Genomic DNA, 23,897 nt, shown 5'->3' with positions numbered 1-23,897 from the left:
ATTTAGGTACAACTTGTAGATAATTTTATGGCCTTTCAACTTTTCCTTGAAAGTTTTTCTCTAACATGTACCGTTTTTGAGATTTAAGCGAAAAATGAAAAAATGGAACCATTTCCCCCCTCCCCCCACTCCGGGGCTCCTCCTAGAGTCCCGGGGTTTTAGTATGTTTATTACCTAGGGACTCTTGACATGTTTCCGAAGAAACATCTTACGTTACTAACTCACGCACTCTAGGCCCCCTTTGGAGGGACTCATTCAATGGACTAAAAATAAATCGGAAAATAAAGTTGTTAACCACAACTACCTATCTTCTTACTTTTCAATTACAAGACTATCACTAAAATATGTACCAATAAAAATACTTTTTCACGATAATTTAATATAAGTATTAAGTAGTAAAGGATGTATGAATGAATGTATGAAAATGAAAAAAATATTTTATTGTTAACCTTATAGAAGACATTTTACAAAGTTTACAATTAATAGAACAATGTACAGTAGGCGACCTTATCGCTACAAAGACTTAGTAGTAGGTAGTCGTATTTCCATGATCATAATATTTCAGAATTCAAAACAGATCCGTACCTTCAACTTATATGTCTGAAGAGGAGACGCAATATGTTCAGACATTGCTAAATTCCCAGTATCAGAAAATGGGCAGAATATCATCCCATGAAATGGTAACTATATATTTATATGTAAACTTATAAAGCTGAAGTTTGTTTGTTTGAACGCACTAATATCAAGAACCACGGGTCCGATTTGAAAAATTATTTCATTGTTATATTGTTCATTTATCGAGGAAGGCTATAAGGCTATAATAATATATCATCACGCTAAGATACGAGTCGAGCAATGCAGGTAAAACTTTTTTAGCATCGTGTACTATAAAGTTATTTATGTAGATTGTAAGGAACAAGATCTTCAGATCGATTTATAATATTAGTACTTATAGATGATATACATAATATTAGTATTTAATGATTACTAAAATTAAAATTTTACAGATTTTATCGCTCGTGCTGATCGCAACTCTGGCTTTACAGGCTCTATCTAGCTTTGTGTATCAAAGCGACAAAGAATTATTATTGTAAGTTATAAGACGAACATATTATTATGTACTCTGCCTTATAACTTAACTTAATTGGCTATAAATTAATTAGGTATAGAAACAATCTCCTTGGAGACAGACAGACAGAGTTATTTTCTTATTTACAATATTAAGTAGGGATGTTTTGTAATATGCTTCCTAAAATATTATTCGTTATTATTTTTTAAGTTTTCTTAAGTAATCTTTTTTGTATTCGTCCTATTAATTTTTCTATTCACAGTATTTTTAAAATAACATCACCTTCAATGATTGCGGTCGCCATTTTGTTTATTATTCCAATAAATATGGAGATACCTAGAATATTCCGGAGAACTAGTGCTTCATCAGGTAAATTTTTGGTTAAATATGTATATAACATTTTATCAATGTTAAATACTGTTTAAAATTATCGCTTATTTTGCAAGATTAAAGAAATCGCGGGAACCTAAAATTTTTGACAAGGAAGTTAACTTCCTAAAATTAATTTTAGAAAAAATCTAAAGAAAATCGATGTAAGAAAATGGAAAAAGAAATTTTGACCTTGTTACTTTCCACAAATGTTACTTATTTTTATTCGATAACTTTTATAATACACTAGCTGTGTCCCGCGTGGCTCCGCTCCTGTTGGTCTTAACGAGATGATATATAGCCTTCCTAGATAAATGGACTATCCAACACCGAAATAATTTTTCAAATCGGACCAGTAGTTCTTGAGATTAGCGCGTTCAAACAAACAGACAAAGAACTCTTCAGCTTTATAATATTATTTAGTATGGAAAGCTTGATTGGTGAAATAAGAGAAACTATCTCTACGTTTAAGTTTTATTTGGTACTCTTACAATTAGATTTTTAGTTTCAGCCTCCGAGCAGTCTACCAACAAAGAATACAAGACATGCCTTACTTGGACTATTGTTAAAGACAATGTACAGTGGAGTATACTTTTCGTGATTGGTAAATACAAAACTTATTTATAGTGTGTAATACTTATTCGTGTTACGTTATACTTAAATAAATACTCCCAAAACTTTTCAACATAAAAATAAGCTTAATCAGACCATCCATTCTCAGATTTTAGAGAGACATTTAAACATATACAGGGAGTCCCACTATTGGTATACTAAGCGCGAAGGGACTTGTAGTTTTGCAAAAATTTTTGCTAAAATTTTCCTGAAAATCCATTTTTTTTTTTTTTTTGTGTGGTGTCTCTCAATGTTAGCCAGAAGGGCTTCTACATTTTAACGCGGACGCGGGGGTGAACTGAAGGTTCACCCTGGTAGCGACATGCACAAGGGCGTCCCCCCTTGACGGGGACCACGAACCTCGGCTTGAGCTGTCGCTTGAGTGGAGGAGGCCAGAAGGGCCCTAATCGGACGGGCGCTCACCCGGGTGGGCGCGGGAACGCGGAACAAGGGACCTCGTCTTCGCCGGCGAAGACGGTGTACGCTTTCTGCTGTGGTGTGTGCGGTGTCGCGGTTGGTTCGACGTTGGGCTTCAATCGCCGAGTCTAGCCGTGCGTTGGCTTTGGTAATGTCGTCGTCGGAGTCGTCCAAGACGTGTCTCGGCCGCCTGCGACGACGAGTGGGATCGGGATTCGCGACGTATGCGATGGCCTTTGTCACCAATGGGTTGGGGTGGTTTTTAGCCTTGTCGAAGTAGCGCTTAGACGCTTGGTGAAAATCCATGTTTTCATCTCTAGCTTCGCGCAGCCGGCATATACCGCTTCGCTAATGTGAGCATTTTGATTATGAAAACATATATAATCTTAAACGATAGTTCACGTGCCGGTAGCAAAGTTGGGCCGGTTGCTTGTTATGGGTGTACACATAAAGTTTTAAGAATTCATCTATTTGAAAAAAAATACGTCTGGAATTTTATAAGTATTTTTTACGTACTCAGCGTATGCAAAACTATAACCTCCTTAGTATACCAACAGTATGGGACACCCTGTATATTGACAAAAAAGCTTTGCGATATTAATTATTGCTTTGACTTTGCTTATGTTTGACTACAATAGAATTGTAGAACAGAGGGCATATCATCTCTATTCAGTAAATAGGTAAACATCTTACAAATATATCTGTTGTTTTAAAAAGGTATTTGTAATAACTTTAAGCTATGCACGAAAATCATAAATATTATATACAGGATGGAATTTTTTTTTAAGAAGAGTAGTATATAATTTAAAATTATATTTCAGTAAGTACTGATGCAATATTCGAAGCACTAAAAGAGAGTGGTATGTTTGAAGAATTGGAAAAGTTCCTACTTCTGTTCAAAGGCCCGACATCCATTACTGTCTTCGTAACTATAATAATGTGTAAAATATTTACGGAATTTGTCAGCAGTTCATGCTTGGTGTATTGCATAATGCCGCATATAGCTAGAGTGGTGAGGGCATTTAATGAATGCAATAATATATTGACTGCATAATTTACGTAAGAGCATGCATGATGTAGGTAACTGTAGGTTCGATTCCGAGTGAGAAAAATTACTAGCCTAACGAGCTACAGAAGAATGTTCACCTACTCGTAAAGAAAATTGATCAGAGAAACATGTTTAGGTATATTGAATACAAGCTATTTCCAATTTTTTCCTACTTAGCTTCTTTTATCAAAATGAAATATTTTAAAGGCTTGATTTGAATGTAAAGTGATAATGTGGAATAATAAAACACTTGGCATAATGGGTTTCACATATTTATTATTACTTATTTTGTACATTATTTTAATTCATTAAATAATGTACAAACACTAGGTACTATACCTACTACTTTACTACAAATGTTGATACTTACAAAAGTATGTATAACAATAAAAACATCTCTTCAATAATAAATTTCCAGAGCATAACACTAAAAATAAATCCCCACTACTTGATGTCAAGTGCGGTATTGGCTAGTTGCCTCCCATTTCATTTGATTACGGGAACTCCTGCCAACGCGCTGGTTGTAGCGTATGGTAACATTCCTCGTAAGAAAATGGTTAGTTTCACAGAGCAAGTAATAATATTATTTTATAGTAAATTAAATATCATAAAAGGTCTTAAATGATATTTTTCTGCTCGTAGAAAATCTTTGTATTCAGAGAGTCTGTAAAAGCAGGAATAAAGTTGGTTGCAATTTGCAATAGATAGGTATAAATAAATACATATATTTATCTTAGACAAAGGATCCTAATTTCTAAATTATAACTTCTCAATAAATTTACATATTACATCCAAAAATATTACTTAAATGAGCCATATATTATATTATGTACTCAAAACTTCATTCAACAAATCTGCAAAGTATCATGAAAAAATAATATGTATCGTGGCAATGATCTCATAAGAAAAGTTTTATAAAATAACCCTTACCATATTTTTTATCTAGATGCTGGCGGGCACTGGTCTTTCAATCATCGGGATTCTAGTGGTCTGGTTCACAGTCACCGTATGGTCCAGAGCTATATGGCATGATATAAACATTTACCCAGAATGGGCGAATATTCACCAATTTATAAGGAAATAAAATATGTATTGTTAATTGTGAGCGTTTTATTTTTAGTCCATAGATTCCTACCTACTTAACGATATACCTATAATACATAATATTATATGTACCTAATTCGGACTACCTATCAACTAAATGACCTGTATGTTGTAACCTAGGTACCTGTATGTTTTCCTTTCATGGCTAAACTACACCACCGATTTTAATGAAATTAAAATCCAATAATCTAAGTCAAGAAAACTCAGTAAGTAACCTAATATAACTTTTGTTTTCAAAATTCAATAATGCATAATAAGTCGCCTGGCGCGGGCACCGACTTGTAATCGATTTCCAACGCAATTATTAGAACAATAAATATTTTAACATTTGAGCATAATAATTAATAATAGACAAGTCATTGTAAATCTGAAATCACCGTTACAGCTACACCAATAACACCGGTGCGTACCTATAATAATAATTATACATATAACATACGAGGTGTCCCACTGTTGGTATACTAAGCTCAAAGGAGGTTATAATTTTGCATACGCTGAGTACGTAAAAAATACTTAAAAAATTCCAGACGCATTTTTTTTCAAATAGATTAATTTTTAAAACTATGTGTAGAAGGTACACCCATAACAAGCAACCCGTCCATTTTTGCAACCAGCACGTGAGCTATCGTTTAAGATTATGTTTTCAATTTTTCATAGACAAAATATATGACGGCTGCGCGAAGCTAGAGAAGAAAATATGGATTTTCACAGATTTTCAGGAAAAATTTAGCAAATTAATTTTTGACGTAATTTTGTTATTTAAGTATTTTTTACGTGATCAGTGTATGCAAAACTACAAGTCCCTTCACGCTTAGTATACCAATAGTGGGACACCCTGTATAGGTAAATATGTGCGTATAATTCATTATACCTATGTAGGTATAATGAATTGTTACAAGATGATGAGGGATAGAATCCGCGATCGCGAATCGAGAGTCCGTCGCATTGGTAGCAAATTATTTGTACTTATCACAATTTTTCGACAAATTGTTATCCCTTGAGTTAGAATATAATAATTTTCGAACCAATATTGATGAAATAATACTTTATACATAGGTAATTGAAAGAGAAAGGCATTATCCTGTTCATATGCAGAATTCTTAGTCTAATATAATACAAAATAAAACACAAATAATTTTATATATTTTATTTATTAACAATTATTTAACAATATCACTATACCATTATTTACAAAATGACACACAATCTATTTACAAATACGAACTGTTATAAATCCTGCACCTACACTTACTCGTTGAAACCAGGAACTAAATATTTCACACCAAAATGCTTGTATACAAATGCAATATTCGTTATTAAAAGCAGGCCATAGTATCATATAAAATGTATATTTTAACTTTTGGTTCGTGTTTCGTGACTACTTTGAACATAATTTGAATTTCTCAGTAAGTACTTATAACTTAGGTAAATTTGAATAATACTTTTCAAACAGATTTAAAAAGCAATATATCCATTATAGAAAATTGTGTGTGAAAGAAAGGAATTAAACTAACATAATCACGAGTCACCAAGTTAAATCAAATAATGGCACAATATTTTGTGTTAAAAAGGCACTTTTGAAAATTGTATATTTTTAAAGTGAAACTTTTATTACATCGTCTCAAACTGTTTGTTCTGTGTAGCGCATGTCGCGTGTATCGCGGCTGCCGAGTAGGTATACCTACTCGGCAGCCGACCGTCACGCGACATGCGCTACACAAAGCAGTGTTCGGAACCGTTCGAACAGTTTCACTTTTACCGTGGTTTCATAAAACCACACAATATTTTTATTTTTTATGTATTTAAATTTATTTGTATATTTATTGTATTAAGTGTAAATGCATAACAATATTGCTATTCATTATAAATATCTCTCCTGAGTAAATTTCAAAACTTATATTTTAATGCTTTAAAAAAATGCTTTAAATTTTAATTTTCATAATAAATACATTTGAAGTATAGTTTCTTTTAAATAAAACCGGCCAAGTGCGAGTCGGGCTCGCGCACAAAGGGTTCCGTAGCAGCAAATATAATAAATTACAGTTAAATCAACCTATCTCAAAAACTATAAGAGATACTTTGATCAAACCAAAAATCGTTGAAAGAGTTAATTAGCATGCATCACCTCTATTTTTTTTAGAATTTTATACCCCGTAGTTATAAAAATAGAGGGGGGGGGACATACTTTTTACGACTTTGAGAGCTGATATCTCAAAAACCGTTCACTTTAAGAAAAATGTTTTTTAGAAAACTTTATATCATTTTAAAAGACCTTTCCATTGATACCCCACACGGGTATGTACATCGAAAAAAAAAATTTCATCCCTCAGTTACATGTATGGGGGGCCCCACCCCCAATTCTTTTTTTTACTATTTAGTGTCATATTTTTGTAGCGGTTCATACAACACATATTCCCATCAAATTTCATCACTGTAGTACTTATAGTTTCCGAGTAAATCGGCTGTGACAGACGGACAGACGGACAGACGGACAGACGGACATGACGAAACTATAAGGGTTCCGTTTTTGCCATTTTGGCTACGGAACCCTAAAAAGGAGAATGGGCATTTTACTATGGAAGTTGGGCCTGAACCCTTGAGTTGGACCAATACACATGAGATATTGTTTTTATAATAGATCATAACACATACATAACGGGAAAAATATATATAAAAAAATAATCAACCGGGTTTTTGTACAGTCACATCAAGTTTTATTTCTTTGTGTATAATATTTTTTGCAATAAATAACTGTTATAAGACAATGACAATATCTTTATGTTACTCCAATTCACTTTCACTTACAAATACGTACTAATCATAAGCCTTCTAATAAACGAAATACACTAATATTATGTTTTGTAACAGGTACATAAACCGTGTTTATTCACTTTATTATAATTCAACGTAGTTAGACGTTTTTTGTGGTTAAACTTAAACACTCCAGTGACATTTTGATTCATATTTACTTCACTCGAATTAAAAACACCGTTATTGTGCGAAAAATAATAGCCAAATAAATAAAACTTTTTGCCTTGACTGTACAAGAACCCGGTTGATTTATTTTTTTATTTTATTTATTTCGTAAGGTATGTGTAATGATCTATCACAACAACAATATTTCGTGTGTATTGGTCCTAGCCCAAGTTTCAGGCCCAATTTGCCCATTCTCCTTTGTCATACAGTTACAATAATTATTATAAGCTTAAGATAGATTTACTGGCAGTTAAATTTTATGAATTGTTCGCTGAGATTAAAGAAACTTACTATCTCTGTCATTTGAAAATTATTTTACGAAAGAAACATTGATACTGAAATTTTATTTAGGAATTGAAATATGATATTTAAAACTTGATATTTTTTAATAAATAAAAATGTTGTATCTGTTTGACGTTATTAACCACAGAACAATAAAAACAAATAGAAGTGCGATAATGTCATAATTAGTATGAAAACCAGTGTCGCCAAACCCACACATTTAAACCGATAGTTATACAGTACACTACAAGTAAACTATGCCTTTGATTGGACAGCTTAATTTGAGTAAAAACTGACTTAGGTTATAAATTCAGCATTTCAATATGTACCCTAACGCACCATGTTACGGTTTATTTTAGTATAACATCTCTAGGTATATTAGCTGTTTTGTTTCTCATTGCACAGAAATTCCAAATTCGAAAAACATTCAGCTACTCCACAACAGAGGGCGTTAGTTTTCGATAGATATAACTTTGAACCTCAACACATAGAGATAAGGTTGAAATTTGTGTCACTCAACATTAATGACATTAACTTGATATTTATCTGATGCTATGCCCTGAGGGATGTCAGCCTTGTTATCGATATCGAGATATCGATAATTCACAAATAAATATTTTTTGTGTATTTTTTTTCTTTCTATTATACGAGTATAGTATAATGTGTCACATTTTGGAGTATGTTTATTACTACTAAGTACGTCTTTTTATATTATTATTATTAAATAAAAAACGGAATAGAATAGTATTAATCTATATTTACAAAATACAAACATAAAATATGCATTATTTTAAATCTTGGAACTGCCGTAGGTTTGCTGTATCGATGGCCTTTGTTAGACTTTTGGCCTTTGTTGCTTAGTGCTGTTCGGCATTCAGTTAACTCGTCACGTTGCATTTATCCATTTCTCTTTTAAATTAGCCTCTTTGGGAAATCTGTAAATAAATTGGACTAATGAAAGCTAAGGAAAAATAAAATAAAATTTAATATTTATAATGTTTGTCTTTTCTAAAGTATCGATACTGTCGATATGCGCCACAAGCATCACTAAAGCGACATTCGTTTGTTTATTGCAATAATATTCCAGAAATTCTTGTTTGCTGTTCAATCTATAATAGTACTAATTTCTTACGGATTAAGGTTCATTTTGACTAGATATTTGTATACAATTTTGACAAATTACAAGCGAAGATATAACATAAAATATTATATGTAAAATAAATAAAAATAAGACTTACCGATGGTATGAAATGCCTCCATTGCTGATATTATTTCGTCTGCTATCATTTTTGCACTCTTATACCGAACAACACGTCCTAATTAATGAATAAATACGGAAAAAAGGTTTGACAGCTGACAACCGACTCGAATATTTTTCTGCGCACAACTGAGAGCAAGTTAGGTGATCTTACCTTACAAGTGACACGTGGGCCACGCCCACATCACACTTCTATCTACTTTACTGTTCTGTGTTATTAACATTATATTATTAAGCCCGTAGGTAATAATCTTATTTTATTACTAGGAACTACAGATATATTTAAAACGTTATATTAAACTAAATCACCAAATCCACACCCGTGTTTCCATTTTAACACATTAATAAATAAAATATAGTTGGTTAACTCCATTTTGTATACCCGCTAATGAGGTGCTATAAAAATATAATAATATGTATTATATACGTCTCTCCTTAACGCATGGACCAATTTACGTGTGTTTCTATAAATAGAATTGGTCACTAAATCGTTATGATTATTGAAAGAAAAACTAAGAAATTAATATTTGGGGAACATAATATCATAAATATATTTCTATTTGTATTGATCTTATTTTTGCATTGTATTAAATTATTGAGTGTAGAGGTAAAATAAATTATTTACAAAAATAAGTTTTAATTAATTTTTGTTTTCATCCCGTCTTCAACATTTTTCATTTTCTTTTACACTTACAACTTCTCGCAAGTTTTAAAATTATGGTTTTGCAATTTTAAAAAAGGCAATAAAATTAATTTTCATTTATTTTAAAGAGATTCACGAGATTCTCTATCTTTTTCCCGCCTTTTTTGTAAAATGTATTTTTTAATTTATCGCCGACATTAATATTCTTCACAATAACATAATTAACGTTTTGTTGTCACTTTTACAAGCATAATTAATCAAACACGCTCTATGAGAAAAAATTTAAAAAAAATTCAACCAAAAAAATTATCTTCAAATCAATCTTAGGTATTCAAAGACAGTTTTTTGACTTTTTTAAACTGTCAAAATGACAAAACATTAATAATCCCGCCATTTTTTTTAAATTTAAATACAGACTATCCTTGGCTTTTTATACCAAAATATCGTATTATAAAAATGATAATATTAAAACTATGTTCCTGCATTATGATTTATTTACACTTTGAACATATTTTTTTTATTTTTTAAAGAAACTTGTATATTTTTCACTATTTTGATATATTATTATATTTAAAAAATATTATTATATTCGCACTACTTTGGCACATTATTATTGTCTATTGTTCTATATGAATATCACATTATTCAAATTCGTTTTAAAATTCGCAGGTAAAAGTATGAAATATTTATCATTTTTTAGCACCATCAAAAATATATATGTAAGATTCTTTTAAGTTTGGCAAATTAAAATTTGTAAGTACTAAATTACTAATAAGTTTCTCCGTATGTTATATTTTTAATAATAATCCACTGAACATAATTTGATAAAATTTTTCATGAACATCAAATATTGATGACCTAAAAATTGGGTCACCACAAAATCCGTCAAAATCTGAAATACATTTTAAATACGCGAGAAAACCGCGGGCGAAAAGCTAGTTCAATAAATCTAAATTCGAACCCTCAAAATTTAACTTTTAACACAAGAAAACAGTCCATTTAATAATCCCGAGGTCGCATTATTTGCTAATAACAAGGGGTTATGTGGTATTGAGCAATTAAATTGTCCAACATGGGCCAATGTGTTGGGCGTGACGTCACAGGCGAGTGTCAAGTTCTGGGCCATAGCGGACGTGGGGGTCAGGGGTTTGAGTCCCGCGATGTCGGAGGGTTTGAAGATAAGTGACCCCCATGTGGGGTAAGCGCCCCAGACGATGAGGGTGGTTATTATTTTGGGACCGATTCCGCCGACAGCCTGTAAAAAGAAACAATTTTTTTTGTACAAAGTCTCAACAAGAATATTTTAATAAATACTACAATTTTGACTAACAAGTCAAAATTGTAGTATTTGTAACACTATTTTTCTAATATCGATACGTGGTATGGTAACTTGTAATAAGTATAGATACTTTTAATATAAATTATTATCTGTAATATTATGAATACAAAAGTGTTTTCTAAGCTTATATTTTTTCACGTCGCCGGTCGCAATACAATTTTATAATGACTTATATGGCTAATAGGGAGTGATATCAGTTTCTTTATTCCGCGTTAAAACATCTCACATTGAAAATTTCCTTTGACCACGCATCGAAAGCTAGCTATCAAAAAAAAATCTTTTTTCAAGCTAGCAACACTCACCATCTTCGAAGTGGGTATGTGGGCAACACCAGCCACTATAGCATTGGGGGGCGTCCCCACGGGCATGTGGAAAGCCATGGAGCAAGCTAGTGTTGCTGGCACCATGAGGTAGCGGGGGTCCATGTCTAGGGTTCGAGCCTGGGGGAGGAAATAATTATGAATTAATAAAAAAAATTGAAATAGAAAGTTCAATGTATAGATAGGGTTCTAGCCTTGGGAAAAATAAACATATTAAATTAATAAAAAAAATCCTGGAAATAAAGGATCAAATATTTTTTCATTGGGTTTTGGGAGCTTTCCTGTTTAAAGTTTTTAGCCTGCGGTTAAAATGAAAATAAAATAATATTTATTTGCTTAAAACATGGTACAGAGAAATGGGTAACAAAATTATAGTAGGAGACATTAGTAAATGCACAGACTAATAATAATATACTACGTATACAAATAAATGTATTAAAGTAACATCCGCCCGTGCAAGGTTTTAAGAATGAAACAAAGAATCAAATATTCATACAGGATGTTTGATACTCTTGGACGCAAAAAAGCTAAATTGATTTATTTAAAATTTGATATAGAGATAGACAGAAATAGGTCAAAAAGTCAGAATTTTAATAATATCCGACTTTAGCAACATTTTTGAAGCCCCATGAATCACAAGACCTCTGATATTTCAAAAAAAATTGGTTGTCTGTAAAGTCGGTTTACTGACGATAGTTGAACGTGACAACGTCCGATTGTGCTTCTTTGTCGCTCGTTCCGCGCTCTCGCTCGCACTTCAAGCCTTACATGGAACGCCTCAGAGCGAGGTAACGCCGCATGAGTCATGTTTTTTCGTGCGTGCAGCCGGCTTTATCGAATTATAAGACGTTGTCACGTCAAAAAAAGACGGGTTGCACTCCGGGAGTGCCGGCAGAAGTGAAAACTTGATTATTCACGTTCAGCATGATGGAATTCATATTTTGGAATGGTATCCGTCTTACGCTTTTTCGATCAGGCCACGTGTCCTGACGCGAGATTAAGATTTTATACCCAACGCCGCTAAAGAAGTTTTCACTTCAAAGTCTTACCATATTAGCCAAAACTGGGAGAATTAAATTGGCAATAGCCACGTTGGAGGTGAACTCGGTGATGAACTGCGTCACCAGCACCACCACCAGCAGCACGATCGCCGGATGGAGACCATGTAGACCCGTCAGGGATGTTCCGATCATCGATGATAAACCAGTGGCCTTGCTACCTTCGGCTAGTGCGAAGCCACCACCTGGAAAATTAAAAAATTGGTTGTTTGTAAAGTAGGTTTACGATCGAGATGTTTACGTGATAACATAATGCAGTGGCAGCGCTCGAGATGAGACGGGAGATCGGTCCGTCTCTCTCTCGTTATACCTGCGATCACGCTCGTGAGGTTTTGGTGTGACACAAGTTTCTGAACATGTCACCCGACTAAAACGATTTTAAAAACGTTATCACGTTAAAACGTTTTCACGTCAAAAAAGACGTGTGTCACTCGGGGACTGCCGCGGTAAAGCTATTGCATGCTATGCCTTCAAGCCACACCTCCGCGCCCGTTGGAGTGGGGAGCGTGAGGTTTTTTCGTTACGCAATTTCTGGATTCGGTCCCCGCGCTCAAGGCCCGCGATAGAAGCTATGCAATAGCTTAAAAAATACAAAAAAGCACGAAGCAAAAAAGCCGAGCACAAGTGTCAGAAGTGAAACTTCCTTGGCAAGACTCAAATTTCAAAGGTACCAAAATGGTCGCCTTACTGCATGACGTGACGGTATTGTCATGACGCGACCTTGAAATTTCTCTTTTAACGCGCCTAAAGAAGTTTCACTTCAAAAACACGCATGAAATTATTGTATTATCATCGAACCTTGATAAGTGTAAAAAGTTTGAACTAACTCTATCTGTTTAAAGTGCGTCAAAATGAAGTCTAAATGAGTTGGTTACATAGTGTTACATACAAACAAATAGGTGAAACTTATGAAATCATCTAAAAAACAGATTCTCTATTTATAAACAATGTTTTTGCAAACTTACCCAGTAAGAAAAGCAATCCCCACGGGATTTTTTCCTTCAAAATGTTCCACGTGACAATACTTGGCGACGGTTTGGATTGCACCAATTCTTCATCTGAAATAAATAAATGTTATAAATACTATACAGGTATAACTTATTTTCACATCGCATCACATCACGTCACATTATAATATATGACATGAAAATTACAACCATATATTACAAAAAAAATTCTCACATTATCCCATTATCCCCGTTATCCCATCGCATGGCATCGCAAGACACTTATTACAAGACAAATATGACATCACACATGACATGAAACATCACATCACATGTGACATCACATAGTATCACATAACACATCACATCACACATGACATCACACATAACATATCAAAATTGTTCTTACTACCCTCAATTCTTACAGAACTCAATAAGTTCATACATATATATTTTACTAGCTCATCGCCTGCGGCTTCGCCCGCTTTGTCTCAAACCTAATAAATTATATAGGTACTAAAACCTTCTCATTGAATCACTCTATCTATTAAAAAAAACCGCATGAAAATCCGTTGCGTAGTTGTAGTTTTAAAGATTTAAGCATACAAAGGGACATAGGGACAGAGAAAGCGACTTTGTTTTATACTATGTAGTGTTACTTACAGGAAGAAGACGACGAGAAGAATTTGATGAAGTCCATAGACATCGGTAGCACGAACATCAGTATCACAATGAGAATCGATACCACGCCGTCTTTCACTTTCCTGAAAATTTAGTTTTTTATTGAAAATCTATATTTTTCACTTGTATTTTTGAAGTGAAACTTCTTTATCGGGGTTGGAAAAAAATTTAGTGTAACATTTTTTCGTTACGCGTGACATTTTTCCGTTACGCGCCATCTTTTTCTTATCCCTACCACGCGTGATTCGACGTATTTCTGTAAAGTTGCATACATGTAGTAAATTATTTTTTGACAAATAAGGTCATATGAAGTTTCACTTCTTACGTGTGTACACTAGTACACGCACACATTTTTTTTATTTAATGTGTGAAAGAGAAATAGACAAAAGAAAGTGACAACGATGGTCGCTGAGGTGACGTAACTTTTATCTATCAATAACTAGAGCCAGCAAATATTATAGATAATATCAGAATAAAGAATTTAAAAAAAGAGAGCTTGTGCCGAGCACACTTGTAAGAAGTGAAACTTCTTTGGCCAGATTCAAAGATGCCAAAATCGTCCCCTTACTCCATGACGTGACGGTATTGCTATGACCTGACCTTGAAATTTTACCCTCATTGTGCATAAAGAAGTTTCACAAACAAAAATATTTGAACCTTATTTAAATATGAAACAACTTCATATTATGTATTTATATCTACATTTCTCGTGTTAGTAAGCTATTGCTTTTTGACGTGACAACATCTTATAATTCGATAGAGCCGGCTGCACGCACGAAAAAACATGACTCATGCGGCGTTACCTCGCTCTGAGGCGTTCCATGTAAGGCTTGAAGTGCAAGCGAGAGCGCGGAACGAGCGACAAAGAAGCACAATCGGACGTTGTCACGTTCAACTATAGTCAGTAAACCAACTTTACAGACAACCAATTTTTTTTAATTATGTTTATAAATTATATGTATGTGAATATATATTATGTATGTACATAGGTGGGATCATAAAAATAAAGTAAATTTGTAAGTAAACGATCAGAAGTGGAATGGAATATTACTTACATGGTGGTGATGACATCAGCCCATCCAGGCATGAAGCCGGGCTTCCTGAAGATGTACAGGAACACTGCCAAGATGAACAGCATTCCTGACGACTGAAATATATATTTAAATTATTATTATAGACAAATCTTTCATTATAACAAGTCTTAACTAAAAGTTATAACTTGCTATAGAAATAAAGGACTAAAATCTTAATTATTTGGTAAAAACCTTGATCATCACCGTTTACAGAAATTCATTAAATCCTTATATTAAACTAGCTTTCCACCCGCGGCATCGCCCGCACAGTCAAAGAAAATCCCGCATAGTACCCGTTCCCGCGGATTTCCGGAATAAAACCTATCCTATGCCCCGGGGTAAAAAGTAGCCTATGTCCTTTCTCGGGTATCAAAATATCTCTATACCAAATTTCATGCAAATTGGTTCAGTAGTTAAGGTTAAGGTAAGTTTGAGTAATAGACAGACAGAGTTACTTTCGCATTTATAATATAAGTATGGATTATTATTCAAGCTTCAAGATTTCTTTCTTTATTATAAACACGCTTTTATTAGCTTTCTTTGTCTTTATCAGTGTGTTTGTATGTAACCGACTGCTTTATATTTCGATTTTGACCCACTTTAAAACGACAGATTTAATTCAAACTTTGTACACTTCAAAATTGTCGGCAATACAATATATATTTTCATGAGTTTGAGTGTGTTGTTTGGAAACAATATTAATAACTAGCGAACCCGGCGAACTCCGTTTCGCCACCTTATGTTTAAACACCAAACGAAATGTTACATAAGGCGCTGTATGTGAAAAATGATTTTCCCTGTTTTCCCGCTTTTCTGTTGAAATGTTTCCTGAATTTTCTTTGTTAAAAACCTCATGGAGCCAGAGACCTTTCCAACTAATGCAATTCCGTGGAAATCGGTTCATGCGTTCTGGAGTCAGGAAGGAAAACCCGACTTATTTTTATATAGTAGATTAACTAACTTCCATTTATCAGTTTTTAACTTATTCACACAGGTATAAATGCCATACCTTTTCATGGAAGGTGACAGGTCCCAAGCCCTTATATTGGTCTTTGATCACTCTCATGGTGTTCTCTGAGCCTGTTGATGCGGCATTCACTTTTTTGGCAGCTTCACTGTTTGGTCTGGAAAATAAATTAAACCAATTATTAAATATATTGGAAAAATACTAGATAATAGGAGTCTCTAGCTAGCTTTCTATTAGTGAAAAAATCATTAAAATTAGTCCAGTAGTTTCGGAGCCTATACAATTCAAACAAACAAACCTTCCTCTTGAATTTGATAGTTTTGGTTTTATGGCATTGAAATGCTTTATAAATATAAATTTATAAAGGATGCGGGTTCGAGTCCCATCTCATGATCGAATTTTTTCTGTTCTCTATAAAATATTAGTGTAGTAGATTAGCTGCTTCCCGTGGTTTCATTCGCGTCAATGAGATTTTCCTTTTAATCCTAATATTCCTGTGGGAATATCTATATTAAAAGTGGCTATCATATGTCAGTAAAATTTCCGTCAAAATCAGTCCAGCCGATCCAGAGATTAGCCGGGACATATAGACAGACAGACAAAGATCTATATGCATGTTGTAAAAAGCGGTTATTTTAATATTACAAATAGACAGTCCAATTTTATTTGTAGTAAAGCTGTAATACCTGAAAAGTCCCATAAAAGTGACTTGTAGGGAGATCCACACAAGTAACTGCATGAGCAACATGGGCGGCATACTGTACGCCATGAACCAAAAGAAATCCACCGCGCCTGATATCTCCGGGAACTCACTGGAAAAATAATTTATTCAATTTATAAAATATAAACTAGCGGTCCGCCCCGGCTTCGCCCGTGGTACATATTTCGCAATAAAAGGTAGCCTATGTTCTTTCTCAGGGTCTAAAGATTATCTGTGCCAAATTTCATCAAAATCGGTCCAGTAGTTTATGCGTGAAAACCATACATACATACATAATTACAAACCTTTCCTCTTTATAATATTAGTATATATAGTATAGAGTATAAATTAGCTTATCGCCCGCGGCTTCGCCCGCTTTGTCTAAAACCTAATAAATTATATACCTTCCTCTTGAATCACTCTATCTATTAAAAAAAACCGCATCAAAATCCGTTGCGTAGTTTTAAAGATTTAAGCATACAAAGGGGCATAGGGACAGAGAAAGCGACTTTGTTTTATACTATGTAGTGATAGTGATAATCAAATAAATGGAAGAAAAAGTATAAAACTTACATGTAATATATTTTTCATTTGTAAATTTTTGTTTTGTGGAGTCAAATACATATTTATTTCTATCTCTTCAATTCGTAAATAGTTTGAACGAGTAGAAAATTCAATTTGTAGTAATTAAAAAAAAAAACAACACTTATTTTCGAAATTTGAATCATTGGAAAACATTTTACTATTAGTAAGAATTATTTAATGGCAACACTCAAACTTAGCATAGACAATTTGCAACGTATGCGTAGACAGAGAATCCAATTTTCAAAATCCAAAAAATTGGTTTCTCTGTCTACGAACGTATGCGTACACGCAAGTATGTGTAAACTGTATCGAATGGTCATAAGTTTTTATATTTTTTAAAACGACATCTAAGCATCATGGGTTCGTGAATTTCAAATAAAAAAGAGAGTGTGTGCCGAGAATACACGTCAGAAGTGAAACTTCTTTGACAAGATTCAAAGATACCAAAATCGCCGCCTTTCTCAATGACGTGACGGTATTTCTATGACGTGACGATTATACTCTCATCGCGCCTAAAAAAGTTTCAATTCAAAAAAAAAAATAAAATACATACGAATCAAAGATGCCCTTGAAAGCAGAGTTAGTAGCCGTTCCCACGAGTGTACCGCAACCTCCTAGTGTTGATGCATAGGCGATACTCAGGTAGTAGCATACTGTAATATCGCTCGGGATTGGGGACCTGGAAGATAAATTATTGAAGTGAAAACTTCTTTAGCGGCGTTGAACACTTTTTCTGTAATGGGTATAAAATCTTAAACTCGCGTCAGGACACGTGACCTGATCGAAAAAGCATAAGACGGATACCATTCCAAAATAACAAACATGCTCAACGTTAATAATCAAGTTTTCACTTCTGCCGGCACTCCCCCAGTGCAACCCGTCTTTTTTAATAACTAGCTTTGTACGATGGTATCTTCCGCATTTATTTGAAGAATTAAAATGTATTAGCTAAGAACGCGAAATGCGTTTAGTTATGTACTCTTAGAAAGGTTTTTCCCCGTTTCTGCAACTTTTTGCCATCGCTGTTCTTCTATTGGTTGATGACTTTAAATAGCCTTTCTCAATAATTGGGTAATCCAACACAGACAATATTTTTCAATTAAAACCTATATATACCTCCTTGTTATTTTATCTTGCTTGTTAGAATTTGTAAAGAACAACATTACAACGGCTCCATTTTAAAGTGAAACTTTTATTACATCGTCTCAAACTTTTTGGTCTGTGTAACGCATGTCGCGTGACGGTCGAACCGTACGATAATTATCGTACAAATACGATAATTTTGTGCCTAAGTTTCACTTTTACCGTGGTTTCATAAAACCACACAACATTTTTTCTATTTTATATTGCGATCAATAAGAATACTCACTCTTCTTCGCCATTTTTGTCTTGAGCAGGTTTTACGTCCTTCCCATTTTCGGGGAGAGCTTTCTTCTTGTTTATGTAAACGTCTCCTAATCCTTGCTGAAAAAGATAAAATAATATAGAAATTATTATTTAAATTATATAAAGAATGATATCATTACCAATAATGCTGCTTTTTATTGGTAAAAATTTTGATTTACATAAAAATTAAAAAATGGACAAATGAATTATGTAATTTTTTATAGTAACTAGTACAGAACTGTATTAAAATACTAATTTTGGAAGTGTTCCAAATGCATGACCTTAACAAAGAGAGAAAAAGTTCAAACATTCGTGAGATAAGAATAGCTAAAAATATCTTTCCCAATTTCAATGTAAATAATCCATAAAGTATTTTTAAACAAAATAATTACCTGTTCAAAAACTTCCAAGATGGCTTCCACAATGGGCACCATCATAGTGGTGGCAGCCGCGTTGGACACCCACATCGATATGAACATCGTCACAAAGGTAAGCCCGAGGTTTAACCTGTAACCAAATACAATTTGTATGTGAAAATATTAAATACTAGGTTTCCGCCCGCAGCAGGCGGCTTCGCCCGCGCAATCAAAGAAAAACCCGCATAGTTCCCGTTCCCGTGGGATTTCCGGGATTGCGTCATTTTCCCGGGATAAAAAGTAGCCTATGTCCTTTCTCGGGTATCAAAATATCTCCATACCAAATTTCATGAAAATTGGTTCAGTAGTTTAGGCGTGATTGAGTAACAGACAGACAGACAGAGTTACTTTCGCATTTATAATATTAGTATGGATTTATAACACAATGAGATTCTTGTATATTTCACTTCATATCTGATACATGAAAGGTATGGTTCATTTTTATTAATAGCATACGCAAAAAGCTATTAAAAAAGGTAATCAAATAAAGCTCTATACTCTTGCCTCTTAAAACAAATAATGACTGCAGTATGATTAAACTAGTCTTCTAGTAGACTAGTCTGATAAAGTAAAGAGAAGGTAACAATATCTACATTACGACTTTGAATCACGAAAAAAAGCACTTGCGGCATAAGCCCAGCATCTTCAATTAAGATGCATTATAATTTATAGCCTACCTTCTATGCGAGCATCCGACCACTTGTACAGTCCACAGCGCCACCCGTTTAGGCAGTTTCGAGTGCTGAACTCCTGCAGCAATCATAAGCCCACCCATGAACATCATATTTGTCTCTTTCATGTACGCAGCGCAGGTCTTATCCGAGTCCAGGATGCCCAGGGTGGGAAAGAGCACTATGGGTAACATGGAGGTCACTGGGAGGGGGAGCAGTTCTAAGACCCAGTAGGTGGCCATTATGAGCACTACATACATGCATTTGAAGGCCTGGAATTTATTAGATAGGGATTAGAGATTAAAAAAAAGCTTGTTCATTTAATTCAGAGCTGTTTTCATAGCTTATTGATAAGTTCATTTGAATTGGTCAACAACTTAATATAAAAAAGCAAATTATTAATTATTGAGAAATTAAAGTATAAAATTCTGATATTATTGCTACATTCCAATAAATACTTATTGGCTATTGCAGGGTTAAATGTAATAAATTGTTGATGGAAGTTGTAAGCTTACGTTTGCTGATTCGGATCCAGCGTTTAAGATTGGTATTGGTAGTAAAATTATAGGAGTGAAGACTACTATTAGAGCCTTCCAATATATTGATACAAATAAACTAATTCTTTGCCATAGGGATGCACTTGTTCTGCCCTTTGAGAAATAATATGTATTCCCACTGTAAACGAAAAAAGAACACGATTAATATCAATTTGATAAACATATAAAAATAATTACATAGAATTAAAATGATTAAAACGCACCGTGCTTCATCGCCAATACCATTTTCAACGGCGTTAGACATTTTGGAATATTTACTAAAGTTCCGTTATTTCTTCTTTCTTCTACCACATTCTCCAGTATATCTGCAAACAGAAAGATTCTTTTATTGATATGAAGGAAGCTAACTTAAAACGCACAAAATTAATAAAATAAGAATTTTAAATTGTGACTTTTAGCGCCATTCATATGACAAAGAAAATTACACTATGGTTAAAAAAAAGTCGTGGCATATCAAATCAAATTCTAATGTGAGTCTCTCAATTTCAATTCTTATTAAAACATTGCATTGCATTTAAAACCGGATTATAACTCGTATTATTGAAAATATTCCCTTCTATTATAAAAAGCTTTAATCTTATCAAAAAGGCTCTATGAACGTTGCCGATCTGGCAAGAACTCTGAATAACTGAATAGGATTCTTTGTTCTGAGGGCAAGAAATCCGTTATTTGTCAAACGACTTGTCATTTGACAGCCATGACTGATGACATTGACAGTAGATAATTGGCTCGGCTTATGCGTACGAAAACATTGTATTTATACACGATATTCTTTTAAATACAACAAAACTAGTGATAAAAACTAATTTATTTCTTAAACATTAAAGTTCTGTTCATGTTTAAGTTACAGTGTAAACCAAAATGACGGAACAGGAGAATAAATCAGATACCGAAGGTAAGTGCTACAATAATACACATTTATCTCCTATTTTATGATATAATTTACGTAAATCTAAATGAAATGATCATAAATATGTTATTTGTATTCTATTTAGCACGTTTTTATATCAAATGCTGGTTTCTGCTTTCCATAAATTTTGTAAACATAACCTATACTTATAAGAACAATCAACAAACTTTTAATATTATTTAAAATAATTACTCATAATAACAATCTTATAACCAAATTTAACTTTAAATTAAAAAGCTACTATGTTTTAGGCAGAAGTTGAACTTCATATCAAGTGTAAGTAATGTAAACAACATCGAAACTATGATTCAGTTATCAAGATGTTATTATTACTATACTAATTTGAAATTGGCTTTAGCAATGAAGAATATATACATAATAGCAATGAATTATTTTATGAATATTAATCAAATTCTATTCAATAATAGTAAATTTGGTGCTTCTCACTACACACTACCTCGGCAACACAATTTTATAGTATAATGTCTTGACCAACTATATTCAACATTCATTTACAAATATTTAGAACTAACTTTTTCAAAAATAAATAATTGAAAAGGCAAATAATTTTTAATTAAAAAATTATAATTTTACATACATCATACACTAAGTTGTAAAATATAGCAAAACAATAATATTTTTCCCATTAGCATGTAATACTTAGTATAAACAATAAAAACCGGTTAATATGATGACATTATGTACACAGTGCATACTTCAAGTAATGTTTGTGTTTACTTGAATCTTATTCAAGTTGTAAGATAACTTAAAATTTCTAGAAGGATTAGCCATTTATAAACAACATGTTATATATTTATCTAGCTTCTCTCTCTCTCTGATTTGTCGAAAACCTAAAAAGTTATATACTAAAACATTCCTCTTGATTCACTCGACCTAATAAAAAATGCATCAAAATCTGTTCTGTAGTTTTAAAGATTTAAGCATACATAGAGACAGAGAAAGTGACTTTGTTTTATGCTATGTAGTGATTTGTACATGCCATTCCGGCAAATGTTTTTCATAAACATACAGATTTTTCACTAATTTTGTAATTGTAAATTGTTATTATTACAACTAAATAAGTGGATGTGAATCAAACACTTTAAAAAACAAAAAAGTTTTGTTTAGGGTGCGCTCAAGTATTACATAACGCAATTTGGGGGAGTGGGGTCTCGTAAAACGTTACTGGGGTACAGAAAAAATGTTACGCTGCGTAACAACTTACAAGGGAGGGAGGGGGGTCCAAAACCGTCAAAAATTGTGAAACTTAATACTTGTACGATTCCTTACCTAACATTGCTCATAGCAAAAAAAAAACTGAATTTTAAAACATAATGATGTTTTTATGTTCATTGGTAATAAATAGACATCGGATTATATGCATTTGCATGTTTGCATATGCAAATGCATAAAACTCTCTAATTACGGCGTTAGTGCATATTTTAGCCTTTTTCCCCAATCGTGCATATTTTGTTAGTAGCGGGAGCGGGAGGCATGTGTGACAATGACGTGTAAGCGCGAGCGCAGTGGCTGACTCAAGACCTGAAGAGCATTGATGCCTACATCAACGGTACAGGTCGGGCCCTGCCTGTACAGATTATGAAAAATGAAAGAAATGGCGTTTTAAATATTGTCCAATGACATCGGTTGATGTTGAGAAGTCGTTCTCGGCGTAAAAATTGATACTGGGTGACAATAATAAAAAATTTGCGTTAGAAAATTTGGAAAAATGCTTAATTGTATATTGCCACAAAAACTATATTTAATTTTAAGAGAATTTGGCTGTTTTTGAACAATATTTGATTAAAATAAATAAAAATAATATAGGTTTTTTTATTTTGTATTGTGCATATTTTAGGCATATTTGTCGTTTTTAGTGCATATTTCGGCCTTTTTTAGTGCATATTTGCATGCATATTTTGGCATTTTGTTAGTGGCTAGTGCATATAATCCGATGTCTAGTAATAAACAATGGGATTTTATTACAAGGTTATGGTGATACTACGGTATAACTTGTACATTTAACCTAGCATTATGTGATTATTTACAGTTATAAATTGCTTTTCCAATCATAAAGTATTCTTTGATACAAATTCATATATCATAGTTAACTCTAAAAATAGGATTTGTAAAGGTATGTAGTTTGAATTTTTTTATTTAATCTGTGTTAGACTAAATGACAGAACCACATTGATTGATGCCCATGATGCCACATTTTTGCACTATAATATACGATGCCATCACAGGGCAGATTAACACATACTTAATAAGCTTGTTCTCAAGAATTTTTTCGCATTTTTTTATTTACCAGAACAGCCGTGTTATACTGCTTTACATTACACCAATCGAAAGAAACAGGCATTTGTATAGTAACCTTCATTAATTCAAACACAATACAATTAACATGGACAGATTAATTCAAAAAAACATTAGACCGTTTAGACTTTGCTCCTACCATTTGATATACATACTGGGCGCACAGTCCTTGAAACGGCTGTTATTAAAGGCA

At 33.2% G+C, this 23,897-nt stretch overlaps 3 protein-coding genes across 3 annotated transcripts in view; 2 read left to right on the top strand and 1 right to left on the bottom strand.

The window, feature by feature from the left end:
- The first annotated feature begins 596 nt into the window (after nucleotides 1-596).
- On the top strand, nucleotides 597-4,615 carry LOC149898917 (uncharacterized). The gene is made up of 5 exons (XM_090114606.1): nucleotides 597-680; nucleotides 1,008-1,090; nucleotides 1,332-1,438; nucleotides 1,944-2,042; nucleotides 4,462-4,615. The coding sequence occupies exons 1-5, from the start codon at nucleotides 597-599 to the stop codon at nucleotides 4,545-4,547; spliced, it is 459 nt and encodes a 152-aa protein (XP_089970732.1). The 3' UTR covers nucleotides 4,548-4,615.
- A 5,871-nt stretch (nucleotides 4,616-10,486) lies between these two features.
- Nucleotides 10,487-23,897, bottom strand: part of Indy (tricarboxylate transporter protein I'm not dead yet) — a 43,796-nt gene continuing 30,385 nt past the window's right edge. Inside the window, exons 2-15 of the mRNA XM_090114181.1 lie at nucleotides 20,682-20,783; nucleotides 20,437-20,596; nucleotides 19,928-20,193; nucleotides 19,227-19,341; nucleotides 18,818-18,912; nucleotides 18,002-18,127; nucleotides 16,850-16,975; nucleotides 16,206-16,320; nucleotides 15,179-15,270; nucleotides 14,106-14,206; nucleotides 13,461-13,553; nucleotides 12,487-12,680; nucleotides 11,420-11,557; nucleotides 10,487-11,033 (exon numbers count right to left, since the gene is read on the bottom strand). Of these exons, the coding sequence (XP_089970307.1) occupies nucleotides 10,749-11,033; nucleotides 11,420-11,557; nucleotides 12,487-12,680; nucleotides 13,461-13,553; nucleotides 14,106-14,206; nucleotides 15,179-15,270; nucleotides 16,206-16,320; nucleotides 16,850-16,975; nucleotides 18,002-18,127; nucleotides 18,818-18,912; nucleotides 19,227-19,341; nucleotides 19,928-20,193; nucleotides 20,437-20,596; nucleotides 20,682-20,722 (1,947 nt within the window). The 5' untranslated portion in view covers nucleotides 20,723-20,783 and the 3' untranslated portion in view covers nucleotides 10,487-10,748. The remainder of the gene's footprint in view (nucleotides 11,034-11,419; nucleotides 11,558-12,486; nucleotides 12,681-13,460; nucleotides 13,554-14,105; nucleotides 14,207-15,178; nucleotides 15,271-16,205; nucleotides 16,321-16,849; nucleotides 16,976-18,001; nucleotides 18,128-18,817; nucleotides 18,913-19,226; nucleotides 19,342-19,927; nucleotides 20,194-20,436; nucleotides 20,597-20,681; nucleotides 20,784-23,897) is intronic.
- Nucleotides 21,207-23,897, top strand: part of PIG-S (phosphatidylinositol glycan anchor biosynthesis class S) — a 70,158-nt gene continuing 67,467 nt past the window's right edge. The window contains exon 1 of the mRNA XM_090114182.1: nucleotides 21,207-21,373. Within this exon, the coding sequence (XP_089970308.1) occupies nucleotides 21,340-21,373 (34 nt within the window). The 5' untranslated portion in view covers nucleotides 21,207-21,339. The remainder of the gene's footprint in view (nucleotides 21,374-23,897) is intronic.

The sequence above is a fragment of the Colias eurytheme genome, chromosome 21, assembly GCF_061535395.1.
Source record: "Colias eurytheme isolate Ceu_HAF_F1 chromosome 21, ilColEury1 Martin Lab GWU primary, whole genome shotgun sequence".
In the NCBI taxonomy this organism is placed as follows: domain Eukaryota; kingdom Metazoa; phylum Arthropoda; class Insecta; order Lepidoptera; family Pieridae; genus Colias; species Colias eurytheme.
The sequence above is the reverse complement of the archived record's forward strand: the minus strand, read 5'-3'. Positions and strand labels throughout refer to the sequence as shown.